This window comes from Bemisia tabaci, chromosome 5 (assembly GCF_918797505.1).
Source record: "Bemisia tabaci chromosome 5, PGI_BMITA_v3".
NCBI classification, from domain to species: Eukaryota; Metazoa; Arthropoda; class Insecta; order Hemiptera; family Aleyrodidae; genus Bemisia; species Bemisia tabaci.
In genome coordinates, this window is record NC_092797.1 from 40,467,755 (window position 1) to 40,491,174 (window position 23,420).

General features: G+C 34.8%; 3 protein-coding genes across 3 annotated transcripts; 2 read left to right on the forward strand and 1 right to left on the reverse strand.

Moving 5' to 3' along the window:
* The first annotated feature begins 943 nt into the window (after nt 1-943).
* On the forward strand, nt 944-12,232 carry Ilk (integrin linked kinase). Its single transcript, XM_019056907.2, has 9 exons — nt 944-1,360; nt 2,885-3,050; nt 4,033-4,225; nt 4,885-4,965; nt 5,429-5,624; nt 5,981-6,224; nt 6,971-7,070; nt 7,467-7,597; nt 8,372-12,232. The coding sequence occupies exons 1-9, from the start codon at nt 1,272-1,274 to the stop codon at nt 8,516-8,518; spliced, it is 1,347 nt and encodes a 448-aa protein (XP_018912452.1). The 5' UTR covers nt 944-1,271; the 3' UTR covers nt 8,519-12,232.
* Nucleotides 12,233-13,392: 1,160 nt separating this feature from the next.
* Nucleotides 13,393-18,488, reverse strand: Polr2I (RNA polymerase II subunit RpII15). The gene is made up of 5 exons (XM_019056860.2): nt 18,227-18,488; nt 16,793-16,847; nt 15,883-15,956; nt 14,635-14,761; nt 13,393-13,888 (listed from the first exon to the last, which is right to left on the reverse strand). Exons 1-5 carry the CDS (start codon nt 18,268-18,270, stop codon nt 13,826-13,828), a joined length of 363 nt encoding a protein of 120 aa, XP_018912405.1. The 5' UTR covers nt 18,271-18,488; the 3' UTR covers nt 13,393-13,825.
* Nucleotides 18,489-18,568: 80 nt separating this feature from the next.
* Ppox (protoporphyrinogen oxidase) lies at nt 18,569-23,165 on the forward strand. Its single transcript, XM_019056863.2, has 2 exons — nt 18,569-18,775; nt 20,560-23,165. The coding sequence occupies exon 2, from the start codon at nt 20,574-20,576 to the stop codon at nt 22,035-22,037; it is 1,464 nt and encodes a 487-aa protein (XP_018912408.2). The 5' UTR covers nt 18,569-18,775; nt 20,560-20,573; the 3' UTR covers nt 22,038-23,165.
* Nucleotides 23,166-23,420: the final 255 nt, after the last annotated feature.

Sequence of the window (23,420 nt, forward strand, 5' to 3'; positions counted from 1 at the left end):
CATTTAAGTTTCAAACTCACAAAGATCTTTGTAGAAATACCCATGTACTCAATTCTTAAAAGCTTGACTTTTAAGGCATCTCCCACCTAATAAAACACAGCTACTGTTTTCAGAACTGAAGTTGTTGTATCAAAGAATTAGTATAAAATTCATGGGGAACTGAGACCTATTAATAGACTATGCAAGGCATCAACCAGGCTCAAGATGACGAATGAATGTATCTTAAAAGCTCACAACTATGCAGCTAGTGATCCTGCTTTCACAAGCACAGTGAACGCTATTAGCTATCAAGTAACTGTCAATACCCTTATCTTAAAATTAGGAAAAGAAAAATATTACCTGGCAGTTTTACTCCTTGGCCATTCTGAATTAATGAGATCACAACAGTCATTTATCAAGTCCTTACGGGCATGAATAGGAACAACAACCAAATTATCTGTTTCTATCTTTTCTAAATCTGGAACATTTAATTCAACGGAATTCACTTTACCCATTTTTAGGATTAAAACATAATTTCCTATCGAAAGACTTTTAATACTTCTAGGAATTAAACTGACATGTGTCCATAACAAGTAGGTTATCGGTTATTTTTGACACAGTACACTCAGAAATAAACAGAAAAAGAAATTGATGGAAAAAAAACCTACAAAACCTCCAAAATACCAAAATAAACACTTTAGTGAAGCTGCCAAGTCTCTTAATTAAAAAATAACATACAGAAATTTGACAATAAAAGACATTTAAGAAAGTCTGTTCAATGCATCGGAAAGTTTAGAAATAATAGATTAAATGCCATTAATAAATCATTGAACTATTACAAAAAACCGCAATTAGATGATACGCTATGAGATTTGTGTGTTGATAAAAATGTAAACATCGAACTTCTCCGGCTTCTTCTTCTTCAGTTAATTTTAAGTCATTTGGAGACGAACAGAGAGCGCTAGTAGCGCAGATCGTCGAAGAGCGAAAGTGTTATCAGTAGGCTTCAGCAGATGGCCTCATTTGTTTTGATATTCTATTTATTTTATTAGATTATTACATTTAATTCAGTGAAAAGTGCCTTAAATCTACATATTTACATCCAACACCACGAAGTGATTCTCGTGAAATCTTTACAGTGCCCCATTTCCAGTTGAAAATGGCATCGTATTTACATCCTATTTATAGTTGGATCCAGTCACCATTTTTTCTCTGAAACTCAATTTCTTACAATTTCTAATTTGAGGTCTCAATATTATCACTTTATTACTCTTCTGTAAACTTCGCTCAGCATGGAAGATATTTTTCACTGGTGCCGGAGTGGAAATGCTTTGCAAGTCAGAGTCTGGCTAGATGACACTGAAAATGATTCGAATCAAGGGTAAGGTGTTTTGACACTTAGTGGATTGTTATGTTTTTAGTTTCCTTCGTGCGTTTGTTAATGTAAATACCTCTGAAATTTGAACAGCTTCTGTTTAATTTTCTTTGTAAACATAACAACCGTGATTGTTTTCTCCTTTGAATTCTGGACATATGGCTCTTGCTTTTGCCTGTTACACCTACACCAACTTTATTAGACACCCATATATGGTCATAAGAATTTAGGTGTGTTCTTGTAATTTTTAGCCGATACCATCAGTTTTACCTCATTTCTCACATGCTTTGCCTCTCACGCGATTTCAGTCGGCCCATGAAATTTGATGTTTGAGTCTTAATAAGTAATGCCACTAATACTTTTCAAGGTACTTGGTGACTTGGCTTCAGTATTATTTTTACCACAACATTGTTTCATCCGGATGAATTGAGCTTTGGACCTTCTCTATACTAAGCCATATGGGCAATGAAAACATTTCATCTCTAAGTCATGCTGAACCGACTTCAAGAACACATTGGATAACCCTATTTCTCCTCATTGTCAAATGTTATAAAACTGATGTCATTGGATTTCTAAGGAATTTCTGTTTGACACTTCTTACTATTTAAAGCAGCTGTAGCTTGTTGAGATTATTAAGAGATGAAATCACGTTTCCTAGCCAAATGGGATTCTCCTTTCTGAAAGATGGTTTTGTAGTTGACTTCTGAAGTTGTTTAATACGTCCTGATACCTTATCACCCATATGAGGTTATTTGGATATTAAGCATGCACGAATTCACATTCAGTTCATAAATTTCAAAATTCAAATATGTTTATTTCACTGTGAGTAGGTACAAATATCACAGCCAACATGATAATATGATTTTGTGAACAAATTAGCCTCTGAAATAGAAGTAAAAAAATCTCAGTACCTCCAGTAACATTTTGACTGAAGCATAGTGGAAAACTATCTTGCTCTTGTAAAAGTCAAGGTAATTTCAGTGTAAAATCCTGCCTTAGTTGGCAATACTTGTATGAAACAGTGGCAAAAAATTAAACAAGTTGGAAAATCAAATGGTATTCCGAAGCAAGTATCTTCCAAGCTTCCACATTTTCACGCCCCGCCAGCCGGCTTTTCTTCTGTTTTCCTATGATGTTTTACTTTTGGCCCCTCAAAATGTTCCCTTTTCCACATTTTTTTAGCTTTTCCACATTTTCACGTGCCCGGGCAGGCGAGTGATCGGGCATTTTCTGCACCCCTGGAATCTTCATCTTGTATAGAAAGTTGGTCCTCCCAGCACTAACTTGAATTTTTTTCAAACGTTTTAAAAGTCATGCATATTTAGTAGATGCATGTTTGCACTGCAATGGTCTAAACAACATTACCCTTCATCAGGTTAATTTGATATCCAAGTCAATGATTTAAGTGCAAATTCCTCTCACCTGCAAAGTCTATCTGTCATACAATTGAACTTCATTGGAGGCAGTTTTATCCAAGTTCAAAGTTGTCTGTCAAAGTCTGTTTGCTCTAAATTACTCTCTTTCTTCCAGAGATGACCATGGTTTCAGTCCGTTGCATTGGGCTTGCAAAGAGGGTCACCTCAAAATTGCTGAGCTTTTGATACAAAGAGGTGGCCGTGTGAATGCCACCAACCGTGGAGATGACACTCCTCTACATCTTGCTGCTGCTCATGGGCATGAAGATATTGTGCTCTTGGTATGTCTTCTTTCCTCTATTTTGTACAAGTACTCTCAAAGCCAGTCTTAAAAATTTAAAATAAAAGATGAGATTAAAGATAAAGTTTACAAGTGGCAGTGCTGTTAGATCCTTTGTTGTTTGTAATGGCAGGAGGCATGGTAGTCGTGCATCAATTCCAAGAAATAATCTTATACTTTACCCTCAATGGCATAGTGTTACTCATTTTTAACATCTCATTCTTTTGGTTTTTTTAAAAATGGAACTATTTCTCTACAGCATGATGATGCAAATTGTCATCGATGTTTCCTTTCTTAAAAAGACTATTACTGAAATTTTGAGGGAAAAATAGGGATTCCATGTTTTTATGAAAACTGCAGCATGGATTTGGGTCCCTTGGATTCCCAGACACAAAATTAATTCACGTCATAGAAGGTTTAAAGTGTAAACTCTGGTTCTACGAGCTCAATTTAGATGATTATAGTTATTACATCACTAGGTCTTCAGCTCCCATGCTGAATATGGAAATCAGTTTTGCCCCTTGCTCAATGCTGAATACCTAGATGCAAGTTATACTATCCTCTTGTTGGTTTTTGTGTAAGTAATCTATTGCAAATTTAGAATAATATTGAAAAAAGATGATTTACAATTTGACCGTTAGATTTTCTCATTTTGAACAATATAACCGCAATCAGACAGCTTCTAATACCTTTGCAGTTTTATAACCGGTCATTATTTAAAACGTCAAAGCTTTCTTCAGTGGTATCAGGAACTGTCCCTTTAATAAAAAATAATCAATTCCAGATAAACTGTCTTCGTACACCTGAATCCGATTTCCCTCCTAATTTCAAAGAAGTCTGTCTGAAAGGAAAATTTTCACATGAGCAATATGGAGTTGAAAACCAGCTCTAAGTATCTATTGGCCTGTCAAGAGGAACTTTTATGTAAATGCTCTCGAAAATCTTTTTCAGCTTTCATTAATCTCTTTGTTTAATTTGTCTAGCTTTTACGCAACAGAGCGGACATCAATTTCACAAATGAACATGGAAACACTGCCCTTCATTACGCATGCTTTTGGAATTACGAAAGATTAGCAGAGGAGCTCATAACTCACGGAGCTCTTATTTCTTTGGCAAATAAAGATGGAGATACACCACTAGACAAAACCAGGGGTCCATTGGCGAAGCATTTGCATGGTGAGTCTATTTGAAGTTTCATTCCTAAAGTCGTTCCAAAAATGACATTTTTGCGCAGTTAATTGATATCACTAATTTTTAGAAAATTCAAGGATATACCCTGATACTGATTACTTTATTGACTTTCAAGAAAATCGCAGGAACCATTTATTGCTGTTACTCAAGTATCTTAAATATAGCTAGAACCAAAAAACAATTTCAAAATAAGTTGTGTAATCTGTTGAATTTTCCACCATCATCAACAAAGTTGCCAGCAGTCTGGAAAACGGGGAAACTCAGAGAATTTTTCGACGATCAGGAAATACCTGGTAAAGTCAGGAATTCATACAAAAAGTGGAGGAATGAAATTTGTTTAGCTTTTAGCAAAAGTGAGTGTAATTTAAAAGGAAAAAATCAAAGTGGAAGTTTTATTCAAATGTCAGGGAAGGTCAGGGAATTCGAAACTTTTCGAGTCAGAAAAAAGCAAGAATAGTCAGGGAATTTCAGGAAATTTGAAAATGAAGAAACTATGGCAACCCTGCATCAGCCAATTGGAGCTTTCAAAGTTCAGATACAATATTTCTTTTCTTTTTATACTCACTAACTTTAGATTACTAACAATTTGTTAGGTATTTCGAGTTTCTGTCTCTAATTTTTCTTTTACCACAATTTCTTTGCAGATCTAGCTGTTGAACTTGGTCAAGACACAAAAAAGATAAACTTCAAAGATCAGAGTTGGTTAGGATTGAAAACGAGGAGCCGTAAGTATCCATGCATCATTTATTGCATTCTCACCCTGACTTCGCGTTCGGTTTTTCAAGTTTTAAAAAGAATCAATTTTTAAAAAGATGTATTGCAATTGTATATTACTTTTCTCTCTCTTTTATTTCTCAATTAATTCAAATTGTTACATAATACTATCAGATATTATTATTAATATTCTTTTTTATTTTTCTTTAACACACCAGTATTATAACTGGTCTCTGGCATTTTAATTTACATCGTTTGACTGTATTAGAACAAGACAACTGAACAATTAAGTCAATAAAATCAAAGACTAAAATTTCTCAATGTAATATAATGAATTCATGAGATGATCATGGATGCATGGAAAGATCAAAATAAGACAGGAGTAGTTAATTCAATAGATAGAATTGCTCTTCCTGAGCATCTTATTTTTTTCTTTATTCCCAGTGGTTCAGTGTAAGCTTGTTGCTTTTGCAGGGGATGCTTCCTTATCAAGACACAAAGGTATTAGTTTATATGAGTTGTCACTGCACACAAAGTTGGCAATTACGCACAGCGGAGAAACATGGAGGGGTCGTTGGCAAAAGAACGACATCGTTGCAAAAATACTAGCTGTACGCAACTGCACCTCCAGGCTTGTGAGAGATTTCAATGACGAATTTCCTAAATTGAGGTAAGGGACTTTTTTCTACATCCTTTATTTGAATTTTTCCTTTCTGTGTTTTCTTTTCTCTTCCTCCATTTGAGAAGAGAGCTCGAGGCATTCCTCAAAATCATTTTCCCTTTCACGTGTCGCGGGCTTATTTTTTAAAGTTTTCTTAGCTCCATTTTTCCAATGGTTTAAATCTCAATACTTCACTTGTCAGTCGGAGTATGAGAAGTTTTTTCGAGAAAGTGCCTCTCAATTTTGTAGCATTTTGTGCAAAGAAAAATTCTAAAATCAAAACAGAAGTTCATAACACATCAGTTATTATAGCACAATATTAGTCAATTGTCATCAGGTTCTCAATATTATTCAATTTACTTCAGGATATTCTCGCACCCGAACATCTTGCCAGTCATTGGTTGCTGTACTGCTCCACCGCGTTTGGTGGTTATCAGTCAAGATATGCCAAATGGATCGCTCTATTCACTGCTGCACAAGGGTGGAGGAGTTGTTGTTGATTCGGCTCAAGCTTTGAGATTTGCTGTTGACGTAGCCAGAGGAATGGCTTACTTGCATAGTTTGGACCGCATTGTTCCCCAGTACCAGTTGAACAGCAGACATGTCATGGTAAATATTTTTAATAATTTGATTTGTGATAATGACCTTTTCGAAAACGTTTTGTAAGTAAAGAAATGTTGATTCTATTAAGCAAAATATTTATAATTTCCATTATTTTGTTTCGTAGTGTACAATGAAGTGTTATTGTATCATCTACCAATGACTCAAAGTACATAATCTGCTACTCTGAGCCTAAAACGAGCTTTAGAAAGAACTTGAGAAATTTTTACCAAAACGTGTGAGAGCTACTGCCCTTTTATCTCAAGAGTGCAGGAAGTTCCTCATATTCACATTTTTTAAATTGGCCCTCTGATTTTCAAAGCCTCTTTCCTCTCAAAATTTTCAAAGTGAGGACCTTTTTTTTTAATTTTTATTAGTTTGCCCAGTTAGTTCTTCCCAATTGCCTTGATTTTGCAGAAATCTTACGATTTTCTTCGTAACACTAATTGCCTATTTCATTCTTCACGCGACAACCATCGTGTGGTGAGAAAGTTTCTCCTGCATTTTACTCTGTTGGCTTATGTTCTTTATCAAAATGTCACTTTCATCTCCATGACATCAAGATGTGATCTTGGCAAAGCTCCCAACATTCAAATGTAGGCTTCAGGGTTGTCCCTTTAGACCTCAGAAAGCTTCACCTTAAAACTAAATCAAGCAATATTCTTTTCTGTTTTTTTTTTTTTTTTTTTTTTTTTTTTTGTAATCAGTGTGAAATATTTATTCTACTAGCTGATGTCCTGATATTGAATTTTCAGATTGATGAAGATCTGACTGCCAGGATTAACATGGCTGATGCTAAGTTTTCTTTCCAAGAAAGATCGCGAGTATACTATCCGGCTTGGATGTCACCTGAAGGTAAAGTTTGTAGCAGTCACTAAACTTTAATATTGCTCAGAATTTTCGCTTCTTTTAATTCTTAGTATCGTACCATCCTTAATCCAAAAGAATCCACAGCAGTCTGCTAACTGCACTAAAAAAAGTCAAGGGGTGGTTGCCACTCACAACGGCAACCAGCAAAATTGTAATCGTCTCTTTTTAAAAACTAAATTGATTCCTATTTTACAAAATTATCATTAAATAAGTCAAACATGATTTCATACTCTTGTCCATGTTCTTGTTAAATGTCAGAATAATTTTTTGTGGGTTTTCTCTAAATTTCTGCAAACGTCTCCTTTGTCTCATTGATTTTAACCTATGATTTGTTTGATGTTTTTGAAAGAGTTTTCAATTCAGAATTTTTTTGTTTTACAGCTTTGCAGAAGAAGCCCAGTGAAAGAAACTTAGAGGCTAGTGACATGTGGAGTTTTGCTATCCTCCTGTGGGAGCTGTCAACAAGAGAAGTACCTTTTGCGGACCTCTCACCAATGGAAATTGGCATGAAGGTGGGTGTTATGTCAATTTTTTTCTAGAATTCTGTACTTTCTTTGACCTAGAGGAAAGCAATATTAGAATGGCAACATCAAGGGTTCTTTGTAGTACCTTGTAAATGTATTATAGTAAAATATCACCATATATGATACAATTAGAGGAAAGCAATAGTACGTATTATTCCATCAATTGGAAAAAAAAACAGAAAAGAGGAAGAAAAAAATGGTATCGGAAGTATTTGCACCAAGATTGCAATGCTGTAGCACAACAGTTTTACTTGCTGTTTGAGGCATAAGACCTGACCGATTTTTGCTATTATTTGAAACTGAAAGGGTTCTTTATAGCACTCCTTAAATACATTACCGTAAAGAATCACTGCGCATGACATGACAGGTTACGAATACATTGAATGAATGTTTACTGGTTTTGTGTAGTTGACCATTTTGTCGGAGTCTAAACAATGGATGGATTAAGACAAATAGAGACATTAAATCTGGATTTGAGTTGTAGTGCCCTGGCCTAAGACTACAGCACTGTTTTCAAGTTTTACAGTCTCTTTTTCCTTTTCTGATTCTCAAAGCTGTAGCACAATTGAGTGTCACCCAGCAAATACTGTATCTAATTATTTTCTTCAGGGAATTACAAACGTTAGCCTTCTTTGGTGAGCATATGGTGTGTTGCCTTGAAATTATTCATGTAGATCTCATCTACCTCATAATGTCGTTTCATAGAAGAAAATTCTTTTACTCAAGAAATTATTAATTATATGTAATATATTTTTCTTTCAGGTTGCACTGGAGGGTCTGAGAATCACAATTCCGCCTGGCATCTCTCCTCACCTATCCAAATTGATTCGTATTTGCATGAATGAAGATGCTGGTAAAAGGCCAACATTCGATCAGGTGCTTCCAATTTTAGATAAAATGAAACGATAAAATCCTAGTCACTCTGCTACAGAAACTGCGCACTATCATCCTTTAATACTCAAACTTGTTAAGTTAACTCTGTATTATTGTCTACTAAGTCTCACCCTTGTATTTGATGGAACAAAAAAAGTTTTACGATACAATGAATTAGAACCATGAATATTTGAGCATCGCAAGGAGTCATCCATTTTCTTGAGTTCTGTTCAGTGCATGAATTTACACATTACTATGTATTTTTTGCATAATTGAAGTATTAAGTAGTTAGAAGAATTTTTTACTAATACTGTAGCTTTCCATGAAAGTTATAAGTAAAAGTTGTGACTCATTCGTTTAGCCATTCTAAGCAGTTGACATTGCTACAATTTTTTGTGAGTTCACATTTTACAGCCTATATGAATTCGTCCATTTGAGTGTAAACTGCTCTGTTGATCACCCTAGTTCATGACTTCAAACCGTGACGTACCCATTTGTGTAAGGTCTCTTCCATAAACAGTACAAACTATTTTGATAGTCTGAGCTACATGAAATTGAGTGAAAAACTAATTACAAGTATGTAAAATGTCCCGATCTTTCACTGTTAAAATATTTCACCACACCATTTTCATCGAGCAATGGTGCGATAAGTGGCTTCCATAATTTTGTGTTCGCAATCTGTAATTGAAGTATGTTTTACTAAATTTAGATTAATTATTTTATTTATTAACTATTTGCACAAAAACTTATTTAACGTGTATGTAGTTTCTCTTTGTAATGAGCTGTTATTTCACAAGGCCTTGAACTGTGCACAATTAGTGAGCTTGTAGCCGTAGCTTCAGACAGAAATCGTTTATAGTTATTGATAGCAGAGGCTTATGTAATTCTCGTTTTTGCACCAAAAATAGTAGGACAATTTTATGTTTTATGTTCCATTTCAAAGTGCCAAATTTTTGAGTGGTACTGCATGATGGCTTTCTACAAAAATCCTGAAAGTGACTCAATTTCTAGAATGCTACATTTTACATCTTAATTCATTCATAAAAGGGAAGTTAGCTGACTATATTCTCCTAAATTTTACACTCAGCATGAAGCTTGAGAAATTAGAAGCTATATTTTTCACTGATTTCCTATGTTGAAGTCAGATTTTATCAGACTGTCTCAGGGATTTTCGGAGACATTATCTTTGTGCAAGATTTAATGTTAACCTATCTAACTACACGTGTAGTTATCAAGCATTGCTTTATATAGGTCAAGTCATTCATATGTAGCTCAGGAGCATAAAAGTGATAGCAATGGGTGGTCACTTAAAAGTAGGCTAGCTCTGCCATGCTAAAAAAAAAAAAAAAATCCATGCCCAATTTCCTCTGATAAAATAGATCTCTAGAAAAGTAGCGTTTTCATGAGAATTTAATCTAGTGCGAGTTAAAATTTAAAGGTGAAATCCTTGTAAATTGTCCAAGAAATAACTATTTCATCAAGGGATTTTAGGCAACATTGGAATGTTCATGCAGCGTTCTTCCTTAGCACAGCAGAGCTGAAGGCAGCTACAAAATGATAGTTTAGACTGGGTGACATGCCTTAGTAAGTCCTAAATATTCTGATAATAATAAGTCTTGGTGATTCAGCAAGACCAAGAGGTGGTATGTTCTGAAAATTAAAGTATAAAAACCTCTTATTACTCTCAATCAAGATTCTTTATTGCTACAAATTTTGGAATCTAAATTTAGGTCTATCATATGTCTATAATAGATCAATTATATAGTCTAGATCTATCATATTTACTATTTAGACTCTTAGTTTAATCAAAAAGATAATGGTACTTTTTCCCGGTGGAAGAATAAGTAATCTTCAGTACTACAAGAAAGTCAGTCATCAAATCGTCACCTTCCAGGCAAAGTATCACAAGCGCCATGCGACGTTTAAAAATTTCCGCCGCCTTTTTATTTTTTTACAGAGAAATTGTTCAACGAAGCTGTCCGAAAATTTCACTGAATTTTCTTTGTGCTGCCGATAAAATTTAGTGAAATTTCCAAACAGATTCAACCAACAATTTCTCAGTAAAAAAATAAAATGGCGGCGGAAATTTTTAAACGTCGCATGGCGCTTGTGATACTTTGCCTGGAAGGTGACGAAATTAGTAGTCTCTATATACATAGCTGCTGAAGTGAAATGCTCGTTGTTAGCGTATTTTTACAATTCTATATTTTTACATGCTTTTTGTTGTCAAGAAAAGAAAGCTTTTGCGATTTTTCTGTTTACATTGAGTCACAATGAAGTGGATAACTGGGTCTCTCCTGATTCAGAAAAGCCACTGTTTTTCAATAGAAAGAGGTTGATGCCCTTGTTATTAGTGTTTGCCTTCATGTGTGCCTTTCTTTGTTTCTGTCGTTTTATATTATGTTCTCTAAACTGTTAGTGTAATTTCCTTTACAGAATCCTATATATAAATGATCCCAATCTGGGTCATTGATTTTACTATCCAAGCTGACATCTCCTCTTTTTTTATACTAAAATAATCGTTCGATTTACTATTTTTATTAAAATTTAAAGGTTTCCCCAATCTTAAATGAAGCGTAGATCTTTATTTTTTTGTGCACAGATACCAAAGTTCATTCTTGTAATGTTACGAATTTAATTTTACAGAATGAAGCAACTAGTCACTCAAAATTTAATGAAGATCTGCACTCTAATTTGCTTGCAGATCTTAAATCCGAAACAAGGAAACTTACTTTTTCCGTCGTAAAGTTTCATCAATTAAGTATTAGTTTGTTTGTGTAGAATCTCGAAAAATCCAACTTAAAGTTTCACTGAAATGAATATTGCCCTGTCAATTTTACCAAGAAATTCCCTATAATGTTGAGATCAAAAACTTTCGCAGCCACATGCTTTCAAAATGTGGAGGTAAATCTTCTAATGTACTTGAATCAAGTCAGTATTATTATTTACAAGTACTTATTCTAATGTATCGTTTTTTAAATTTTATTTTAATGACTTCTATTTATTTAGTTTTGTTATTTTTTAATCTTTTAAACTCTTACTATTTTTACTTAATCAAATTTCTCATCACTCAACAAATTTTTAGACATTGTCAGGGAAAAGAGGTAATAATCAATTAATTCTACTAACTTGAACTGATTAATTTAAATTTACACTCTCACATCTTGTATTTTTTTAGATATTTAATGATTTGAAATCTTGTGGATGAGTTGATCAAAGTTACTATGTTTGTGTGTTGTTTTCAAAATCTTACAAAGATGGATATTTTAATCCTTTCTTTCGACTGGATAAGATAATTTTTCGTTTGAAATCAAAAGAAAGCTATCAGCTCCGAGAGCCTTCAATCAACTTTTGTTCTGTTAGTCAATAATTAATTATTTTGCCAATCCCTTTGAAAGTAAATTGTCAGTAGAGCCAAAAGAAAGCATCAACTGGCGCTTTTCTCCTTTTTTCTTGAAGATTTCCTTTTTTTTTATTTGTGCCATTTCTCTTTTAATTAAGAATATCTTTATCAATGTAGGCATAATTTTAAAAAAACAAAAGTGGCCTCTACAGAATTTGTGCCTAACCTCTAATGTACCTACTTTCTCTGTGAAGAAAATTGTACTTATTAAGTGCACTTAATAATTATTATTAATTCTCTTCCCTTTTTTTTCTAAAATTGTTTATTTTATTACTCAGTCTCTTTCTCCAAAATGATTATAATGTATGCACCTCATTGGCTGCAATAAAATTGGAAAAAAAAAAAAAGTCTTGTCTGGTTGTGTATTACTATAATCCTCCTTCATACTTTAAGGTTAATCTTCAGCTGTAGTTCTGTATCAATTCGAGCAGTTAGTTTGGCAATTAAGCTGGTGTGAGGTTAACTTGTTGGACACACTGCATCACCCAAAGCTCGTTAGCTGAAACAAGAAGGTACTCAAAAGCTGACAAAGTGGAGACGTCAGTAATTGTTTCGTTGATTTGACAAGTTGGCAACTTGAGTCACAGGATCAAGCTGCTGGTTTGATCTTATTTTCTACCCGTGAATACCTACCAAAAACAAATAAATTACCCTAAACTTTGAAATTTTCGTTTTTGAATTTAAAGATGCAGGTATTGGGACAAAGTATGCAAGATGTTAAGATAAGAGAACACCCATAAGTATCTGAAATATCATCTAAAGGACTTCAAAGTTCACCACTTTAAGTTTACTTTAAGTACTACAAGTCTACTTAAAGTTTACTCAAAAATGTTAAATTTTGGCCAGTAGTAGACATTTGAAAAAGTTCTAGTCCTTGAATACTCAAAATGAAAAGTAGCTGTTGATTGCTCAAATTTTAGTAAATCAAATTGCTTTGCAGTGTCAAAAAGTACTATTGGAGTATTAAAAAATTCGGCACCAGCTACATATCGATGTTTCCATATGATGTTACTCAAATAAAGAGTAGATAATTTTTTTTAAAATTTTAATACACATTCAGTAGAAAAATTGTTGCAATGTCTGAATTATAATCAAGGAAATCTTTAGTTTTCATGCAGACCGGGGATATAAGACAGACAAACATAATTAAATTCTTCCAAACGATAAGAGCGTTCCTCACCACGCATACATGGCTTCCCATGTCTCCATTAAAAAGATGCCTCTAAGAGGGTGGAATAAGTCGGTTTTCAACCTTGCTGTTCCAGAAATAGGCACATATAAAGTTTGATTTCAAAAGTTCATTTTGTTCAGGAAGTCATATAATAAGGAACATCATATCAATCAATATTAAAATTTAATCAGGGTCGAATTTCTTGTTGTTGTTCTGTGGGCTGTCCTTTGGCTCATGTTTCATGTTCAGTAGAGGTAACTCTTGAGTACTGCTGAGTGAAAATTATTCACTGAGGTGAAAACAAGGGGAGCGAGAAAGTAAGAATGGTCACAAACATTTTTGCGAATGTACAATTAAACAACAATTAAATACAGGAAAACCTGAAAAAATAATAAAAAAAAGAAAAGTGGCCTTTCTGCCTTACACTCTTCTTTCTAGTGGTTCCCAATATTGAATTGTCTTTTAATTGCCTTTTTATTGGTTGACGAAGTTGTTTTACATTGGAGAAAAATGTTCATGAGAAATTTCAAATGTTAAGAGGTACCAAAATATGTATGGAGATTGACTGCATCAACAAATTTAAGAGGATAATCTTAAACTTGGGTTTTTTATATTATTTTTACCTTAATTTAGTCAAAAGAAAACTTAAAAAAAAACTAGATGAAATAATTGAAATGGAATTTTAGAATTTAACACAAAAAGTGCTTAGATTAAAACTTAATCTTAATATATACAGCTTGAGAACATTAAGAGGTGAATTTTGCATTCTTCATTCAGTCCAGCGATGCGTGCAATGCTGATTGGTACAGACATAGTAAAGCCTCATTTCCTCCTGTAAGTCACAAAATTCAAAATTTTAGATTAATTACAGATTTACAACAGAGAGATAATATTATCCGAAAAGTTTTTTTTAAATGATAGAGCATTAAATTAGCACTGTGATAGCCCTAGGATTTCCTGCTATGAGTGATTGCAATCACAGTTGGAAAAAATATCATCTCTTCAACAATTTTGCCATGAACAAAAATATTTACTCCGGGGACCCTGCCACGTGAGCAATGCAGAACTGGCTTCTCTTTGTTTTTCTCGTTATTTTGTGACATTATATATCGACAATGAAACTCCCAAAAGACATAATTTCATGAGCAACATTGCAGACTTCCCATCATACTTCATCTTTTCAATGGAAAACTACTCAATGGCATTCTTAAAAACTACCGTGATTTTTCTTATACGTGTGAGTAAAATCCTGTTAAAGCTTTAAAGAATGATGTTAATTTGCACGCCTTTAAAGAAATAAAATAGGAGGGAAGATTTTCACTGCAAATGAGATGCTTGGTTTGGGAGTTCCACCGTCAATATTTTACAAATCAACTTTAGGATAAAAGAGAGAGAGAAGACAGCATTATGAGACAGTGGGTTGTCTACATTCTGCCGCGAGTCCTCAATATAAAAGTTTACGACAACCTAGATTCACAAATAGCCTCCTTTTGTTGAACACTATCTGATTGAGTATTTGACATGAGTCAAATGGCTGCCTTGTTTGCCTCAACTCTCCAAAGCAAATATCAGGCTTACCTCAGCTCTTCTGGTCTGGGCTTGGAAAAATACGGCTTCTCTATGGTTACATTTTGGGCATGGGTGATCTTCAGTGCGAGGTAGAGTGGGGTCCGAGATGACATCTGATACAATATGTGTTAATTCACTGGAAAAAAAAAAAAATATTAAGTTATTGAATGATGAACTACATGATATCATCAACTTCAAAGGAAATAAATACACAAAAAAAAATGAAAAAACCAAAGAACCTTGAAACCATGAGATGTTCGTACTTAGGTGAAATAAAAAAATAAAAAAAAAAAAAAAAAAACAAGTCACCATTGATTTTTGGACCACCATTCGTGCGGACACTTCATTCTGACACATATCACTCAAATTGAATTTTTAGGGCAACTTTCTAGGATTTTTGAACATTTCTCATGAATATATGAGTTATTACCATAAATACACAAATCTAAACTGGTGCACTAAAATGCAAATAGAAAGAGTTGGGCCATTGCACGGACTTTTCGCAGGGTTGAAGTATAGTTCTCCATGTGTAAAATTTCGTGAAAAAACAAAAAAGTTCATTAAAAAGTTACAAAATCATTTCTGAGGGGAGAAATAACAAATCAACATCTGACTAATCGAAAACCGACAGTCAAGTTGACGTAGTAAGGTGATACCGGAAGCTGAGTTCAGCCAATCACCAAACGTCATCTACCCTGGTTGGCTACAACATCAGAGCATGCCAAAAATATTGTTTAAAGCAGGAAATGGGTCCCATTTTTGGTATTTCCAATCAAGATTTTTTGCCACTAAGGATAAAAAAAAATTGGAAAAATTCCTAGAGGCTTGTGCACTTATTACTTTTAGAAAATGAATTGAGAAAAATAGGTGCCACCAACCCAATAGAGCATCTACCTGTGAGGCTATTTCATATGATCTACTTACTTGTACCAGCTTTTTAATTTCACCGATTGTCTGATACAAAATATACCTAAAAAATCAAGTTTTGCCTTTTGAGAAAAAGGGTGCATGCTAAATGTGGCGACTACGGAATTGGTTCAGTCTTTGTTTCTGTTGCATCTTTGCTCCTCGTAAATTTTCTGATTGAATTATCAAAATATTATACAGCTTCAAAATTAGGTTTGCTGGCCAAAAAACTTCCAGAATTTTGGAGTGATGAACTGATAATGATCAAAAATTTCTGAGAGATATAGAATACGCACAGCACTACCGAGGGAGAATGTCTTAAAGTAACAAAAACTTATTTCTTAGACTTACTCTATTTCGTGCATAATCTTATTTACATAGATACAGTTGCTATCTGCCAGTTGTCTGTAGTCACAATTCCGACACTGAGGACAAAAACAGAAAATAGGTAATCAAATAATTTAGAAATAGATTAGTTTCAGATCTTGAAAAAAAATAATTCAAAAATTTGTTGAAAAACTTTTTTCTTTTAAACAAATTCTCATTTAACATTTAGCACCTGAGAATTCCAGCTTGGTTGATCCTTAAGTTAAATATATTGGATACACTCTGAATACGACAGTTATTTTGATTCTTCTTACAAAAGAGTTTCAAATATTTGAATAAAGATGCCTCATTCTTTGCAAAAAATTACTTGAAACAAAACTTGCTTCGTTTTACTAATATTGAGTGATTTTGCGAATTTTTAGCAGATTTCTTTTGCCTTTACCTATCTATCGCAATTATCTTTACCTTCACTTATTTTAAGGCAGACTTCTTATTAAAAAGTTGGTAAAATAGTGCTGGGTACACACTATTTTGCCGGGAAAGTAGTGTAGACCCGCCTATTTTTCCACCTTGTTCCATAAAGTTCGGGCCATGTATCTAGATAGGTTTTTTTTTTTCTTGTCTGCATAATAAGTATAGTAAATTACAAACTGTAAACCATTTTATTTGTGAAATTTTTACTGCCATGGGGCAGCTTAATGAACAAGTTTCTCCACAAAGAGAAGGTAATTTAAGCAAATTCATAATTTTAAAGTTAGCGAGGAGATAAAAAGCCCCAAGTCTTTGTTTTTTGACAGCTTTCAAATTGTTTTGAACAATCCAATTATAAATGGGCATTTACATGTTATGCAATTTCTGCACTTCTGGGATAAAATGAAAAAAAAAAAAAAAAAACATCTATATTAAAGACTTTGGGGAAAAATTGAGTACTTACGGCGTACAGTAAAACTTTGTTCTCTTTATCCTCTTTTGGATACAACATGTTGTTGCTGAAAAAAAAAAAGAATATGAGAAATGGAAAACAAATCACCTTTAAATTTGCACATTAGTAATTTTTAGGAATGATGCTAAAGATACAAAAAAAACAAAGATACTTAAGCCCGAGGGAGGTTGAATGTGGGAGAGCTTGAATGGGAAAGCAGAAAATAACAGTAAAAAGAAACTGAATAATTACTTAGGGGACCGGAGAGTTCAGGGGTGCAGAATCTTTCAAGTTTTCACATTTATCTCATCAGTTTTCTACAATATTTCCCACCGATCAGAAAAAAGATGACGTTTTCCTTCGATTTTTGACTTTTGGCCCCTCAAAGTGTTCCCTCCTTCCACATTTTTGAGGCTTTTCCACATTGTCTTGGGCCCGGACGGGCGCATGATCGGGTATTTTCTGCACCGCTGGGAGAGTTTAATACTTGGGATTCTGAAGAGTACACTTGAAAGAAATAAAGTTGAATTTAGAATAAATTATGCAAGAAGAACTAAAGTTGCATTGCACGTTTACCAATGCACGTCAAAGAGATGGGATCGGACCTAGTAGAGTAACAGGTTGCACTCAAATTTACAAGGCTCGTCATATTCTTAATCACGCTTTGAAGTGAAAAATTCTCATTGATGTACTGTTTTTAATTGTCTCTAATCTTGTTGATCAAGTCATAATCATTAACATGCTAATTAGAGGGATTAGAGACTATGAACGGATTTCGAACTGAATTTGAGATCGGTACAGAAAAGTGAATTGAATATGCTGGAGTTAACTAAGGGAAGAAAAGATGAGAAACTTTGGAAAAAATTAGATTTGAAGGGAAAAGGGAAGGTGTTGACATTAATCTATGGACAATTTCATTATATATAGTTGTGATAGGTAAAACTATGAACACCAAATATTCAGTGCTTGCACAATATGGGAGGATTTGAAGTTATATCCGGACAAAATAAGTTTGCGCACGATAAGAGTGCAACGGACAATCCGCTATCTTGATTCTTGTGCTTACTCCAATCCTAATCTGGAGACAGCTGATCTTCTGTCGTTCTCTTGAGGTGCGTAAAATTAGATGGCGGGGACGACTCTAGCTGGCAATAGTTGAGTCCTTCTCTGCCACTCAAACCAGATGTCGAGATTAATTTATGACATAACACAAAGTAAAAGACTCCGTGTTCTGCCACAGAATTTAGTCAAGTCAAAACAGCAGAGAGAAATTCTGCCAGATCCTGATGCCGCAGATCATTTTCACAATAGGTAAGTATACCCCCACTGCGAAATACACCATTCTTTGAAACAACAGGCTCGTTTTTACAAGACTTCATACAATATGGAAAAAGAAAACATAGGAAAATTTTCTCCTAAAATATTTATGTAAGATGGGGATCTTACCATTCTTGACAAAAACGTATCCCCACAAAACCTTGGTCGCCCATCGTCGAAAGAAATCACTGATTGGAAAAAGGTGAGAGAATGTGAAATGGAAAAATTGGTGGGATAATCTTCACATAAACATAAAGAAAAATATGATAGACTCTTCGAATTTTGAATAACTTTCGATAACTTTTCAGATAACTGTTTGGATTTCAGCAAGAGGCTTTCCAAATTTCCGGTTGGTAAAGTCGAAAGTAAAAGTAAACAAACTTTTTGGAGGTTATAAAAATGCACTGTTGCCGACTACTTAAAACTTTTTAGAAGTATCAGATCAGAAGATCAGAAGTATGGCAACAAAAGAAAATAAAGTAGGTTAGGTTATGTTTTTATTTGGTTTTTGAAATATATGGAATTCAAAAAGCCACCGGAAAGTTCGTAGACTCTCTGTTGTCTCTTCAGTTTTTATCAAGTTTTTATCCCGTATTTTCGTGGCGATAATTTCCTGAATATCGAAAGTAGAAGAACACATTCAAGCCAACAGAAATTATCTGAAATTCAACCAATTCGGTATGCAAATTACGACCAATTTTTCAAAAAATAAATTCTCCTTCTCGCTATTCGCAAAAAGCATGATTTACTTCTAATGTCAGTTTCTCATTACTTTGTCACTGATTGTACCATCCTCTGAAATCATTGCAACATTGCAACTGCCCTTTGCGATTGAGGCACTGGATGCAAAAAGGGCACCTCTCGATTGCGTTGTTTCAGAATCTCTGTTGATAATTAATTCTTTGGAGGAGAATTTAATGGGTGATTTTGCCAGAATTCTTTCCACAGAAAATTGTAGAATCATTAGGAATATTCAGTAAAATTTTTAGTGAAATGGATGCATTCACTTTCCGTGCAATGAATGAAATATTAGAGGAGACTCTGAAACACTGCAACCGAGAAGCGCCCTTATTGCATCCAGTGCCTCAATTGAGGAAGTTCTATCATGAGACTGAGAGGTTATTCCCATAGAGTACAAGAGGACGTATTTCTACCAAACAGACCTATGTGGAGATGAGAAATATGGGGTGTGCTCGTCGAAGCTGCATAAGAAGCAATGTAAAAGTGGACGTGATTCCTTTTGTAGAATTGGAAAAGCGGGATATTACATTCTATCAAAGAGACCTATGTGCCAACTGAATGCGGGAGTCATGAGCCGCGGGCATGGCAAGAGAGCCTTGTGCACAGGGCTCATGAGTTGAGGGCTCACTCTAGCGATCTCCCCGTCGTGCCGGCGCTCGTTCGTTGTCGCTGACGTCACTGGCGCTTTATTATTATCATTCACTCTTACGCAAAGAGAACTAACGAGCACACCCCATATTTCTCACTTGCACATAGGTCTGTTTGGTAGAAATACGTCCAAGAGAGTCGCCATTGCAACTCTATTGGAGCATACTGATGTAGTCACTTTTTAAGGCTGATTTGTCTAGCTTTCCTAAGACTGATGATTCTATATGCACTGGATCGGAGTTCCAGGCTTTGCTCAGAAGTTACAGGTATAAAATTTATTTCATCAATACCTGGAGTCTCATATAGTTTTTATTTTGTTATGACTTTGGTCAATATAATTTGCCAAAATTTGCTAAAGTAATTAATAAATTATGCAAATCACGCAATTCTCCCATAAGCTGCCAGGTTACAAAATGCTGTTTAGCTCATGCCTGGTTCACATTTCCGGCCAATAAGAGGCTTGGAATGGCCCATTCATGGATTGACTTCATCGGCGCTCCACTACATTGCAACTCTATTGTACTCCATGGTTCCTCCCTTTGCCATTCAACGCCACAAATGGGAGATGATTGCGGCAAGATTATGGGTACAAAAAGATGGCGGCTATCTCACAAATTCCAGGTGTCAGATATCATAAACAACTCTCCTTACTTTCGGAATCCATACTTACTCATGCATGTTCTCATGGTTGGTTGTTTTTGTCCTCACGGGTTTTTTCCAAGGTGCATGGCAGAACTTTCGACAAAGTTTTATGAAACTTAATGACAAATTAGATTTGACTATGTTAAAGCTTGTTTCCAAATCAAGTTTTTCAAAACCTTGTTGTAAATTCTATCACTTGGACAGGACCTAATGATGCCTGCAGCAGGATCAAGGAGAAAGTGAGGGAGGATTGGGTCAACGTAAAAAGAGAGGTAAAAGGGGGATGATTCAATGAACTATCTGCTGTGTAATTGATCATTTATTGAAGTGATAAGGAACACTATCAATAAATAATTTTTGGAAGTTGGCGGGTGAGGGAGCATTTTTATTTCTGTAGGAACCTAATAATTGGAATGGTTTTTTTGTTTCAGAATCGCACATTACGATGACAGCAATCCTTGGTGGAGGTCTGGCTGGACTGTCGTCTGCATTTTATTTGTTGAAAAACAAAGCTCATCCTGTAACTGTTTTTGAAGGCTCCAAAGTTGTTGGCGGCTGGATTCAATCTGAGAAACGTGAAAATGGAGTGATTTTTGAATTGGGTCCAAGAACAATCCGTCCTGCTGGACCAAAAGGTGCAACTACTCTAGCCCTTCTTGAGGAGCTCAATCTAGGGCCCAAAGTCAAGCCCATGCCTGTAACCCATCCTGCCGCCAAAAATCGTCTTATTTATGTGAATAACAAGTTGCATACACTGCCAGTGGGCATTTCAGGTTTGGTGAGAGCACATCCTCCCTTAAGCAAATCAGTGCTAAGATACCTTATCCATGAGTGTAGAGCAAAGAAAGTTGAGAAGGAGGATGAGAGCCTGTATGATTTCGTGGAAAGGCGCTTTGGAGAAGAAATTGCCGAATATATAGTTAGGCCTATGCTTTGTGGAATCTGTGCAGGTGATGCGAAAGAGATTAGCGTCAAGTTTCTAATGGCAGTTCCTTTCCAATTGGAGCAGGAGCATGGCTCTGTAATTAAAGGATTGATAAAAAATTGGCTAAAACGACGCGATAAGTCAAAAGTAGTCAGCATACCTCAAAGTAATTTATTTTTTCGATCGAAGATGGAGCACTGGAGTGTGTACTCTTTAAATGGTGGATTGGGGGAATTACCTAAAACATTGCATGAGGCTGTTTCTTTCAATCCCAATTGCGAGGTCAATTTGGATGCAAACTGCACTGATATTGAATTCCAAGGGAGTTCAGTCAACCTAACTATTAAAGATAAAAAGCATACTTTTGATCACTTAATCTGTGCAACTAGCTCTATCAATTTAGCACCATTACTGAAGAAGCAGCATCCAGTATTGGCTGATGAACTCTCAAAAATACCATTTGTAAATGTTATCGTCATAAATTTAGCTTTTAGTAAAAAACTTTTAAAACAAGAAGCTTTTGGATTCCTAGTGCCTCCATCACAGAAACTCCCAATTTTAGGGGTTATCTATGACTCCTCTTGTCTTGATTTAAAAAACGAAACAGTTTTGACTGTGATGATGGGTGGTCGTTGGTTTGATCAGTATTTCAGCGAAAAACAAAGCGAATCAGAGCTATTGGACATTGCACTAAATCAACTTAAACATATACTAGGAATTAATGAAAAACCTGAAGCTTTTAAAGTTTCAATTCTCAGAAATTGCATCGCTCAGTATATTGTAGGTCATGCGGACAGAGTTGAAAGGATTGAGAAGTATATCAACGAGAAACGGCTTCCAATTACTCTTGTGGGTGCATCGTACTATGGAGTTGGAATCAATGATGTGGTTTCCTCAGCAATGACAGGTGTTGAAAAGCTGTCTAAAAAGATAGCTCTTGAAAAGAGCTCTGAACGGTCAAACACCTTCAGAACGACTTTTTAGATAATTCAATGCAGCGGAAGTAAAGCTATTTTTAAAGATGAATACTCAGTAAGGATTGCTTTCTTCAAGCAAATCGGAGAAATATTTTTTCACCACATAGGTTTGTCTGATTTCAACTAGAGCTGATGATGTCAGTATCATCCAGGTTGATATTTTATTTTTGTCATCATGATAAAAGAGGACCCTGCACATCAAATCAGGGGTTTGGTGTCGACTAAATTTGTTTATTATTTGATTTGTTGCTCCTATGCTGGAAGATGAGCATTAAGAATTGAGCCAATGAGAATGGCAGGGCTAAAAAGGGAATTATCTAGAATATTCACATGCGTGATGTGTGCAGCCTTTTACTCCGAGGCAATTAACGCAAGCATTTGTCTTATTCCTTTGTTTGGCACGTAGCAAAGAAAGTGGAGCTCTCCTTGTTTACCTACATTTCTGATAGTTAATAAGTGTAAAAATGCTACAAATATTACCTATCAGCCTAGTTGTTCTCCAGTTTGGCCCTTAGAAAGCTTGATTTCTTAAGCTTACGATACTTCAGCGGACATAAATATCATCATCTAAAATTTCATTAAAAAGCCACGAGTCTCTTGGATTACATGCAGGGTCCTTTGAAAGAAAATTTGGTCGTTATTCAAATCATTCATCCCTGTAATTTTTTCAACCCTTCATACTTTTTACTCACTGAAAAAAAAAGAAGAAAAAAATGGCCGTTTTATATTACATTAAATATTCTTTGAAAAGTACATTTCAGATGGATGGCTCTTAATATCTCTGCTCACTTTACTTTTTAAAGTAAGACATCTGAAGTTTTGGCGTGGAATAATCGGTGAATATTCTCACTTAGAGTTCTAAAAAATAGTTTATAGTGCCTGTTTCATGCTGAAAAAATTAAAGAGAGAAATATTGAACTTAGCACATCATGACAGAGCTAAATATTCATCAAATTCATCTTTTCGACCAACTCCAATTTATGCCGCCAAAAAGATGTCTAATCAAGAAAGTATTTTGTCGTCATAATAATGAGTCAGTTGTTTCTTATATGCATGTACATCTCATTAAGACGATAAAATGTATACTTTGTGATAATTTGAATTGCAATAAATTTTATTACTGTTTTTAAATTGATACATACTGATATTCGTCCTTTCTTCAGGGGATTTGAAGGTTCATATCATTCCTAAATTCCAGAAGTCTCTGTCTTCCCTTGTGAGGATACTTATCAGTGAGCTAGACTTTAAGATCAGCAAGGGAACATTTCAATTTTATTCTCTTGTCAGTATCAACTTGCACACATGTAGCTTATAATGACTCTTGAATTGGACTCATTCTCGCCTATTAATCTCACAATGACTAAAATTGTGTTATTAAGCGGCAAAATTG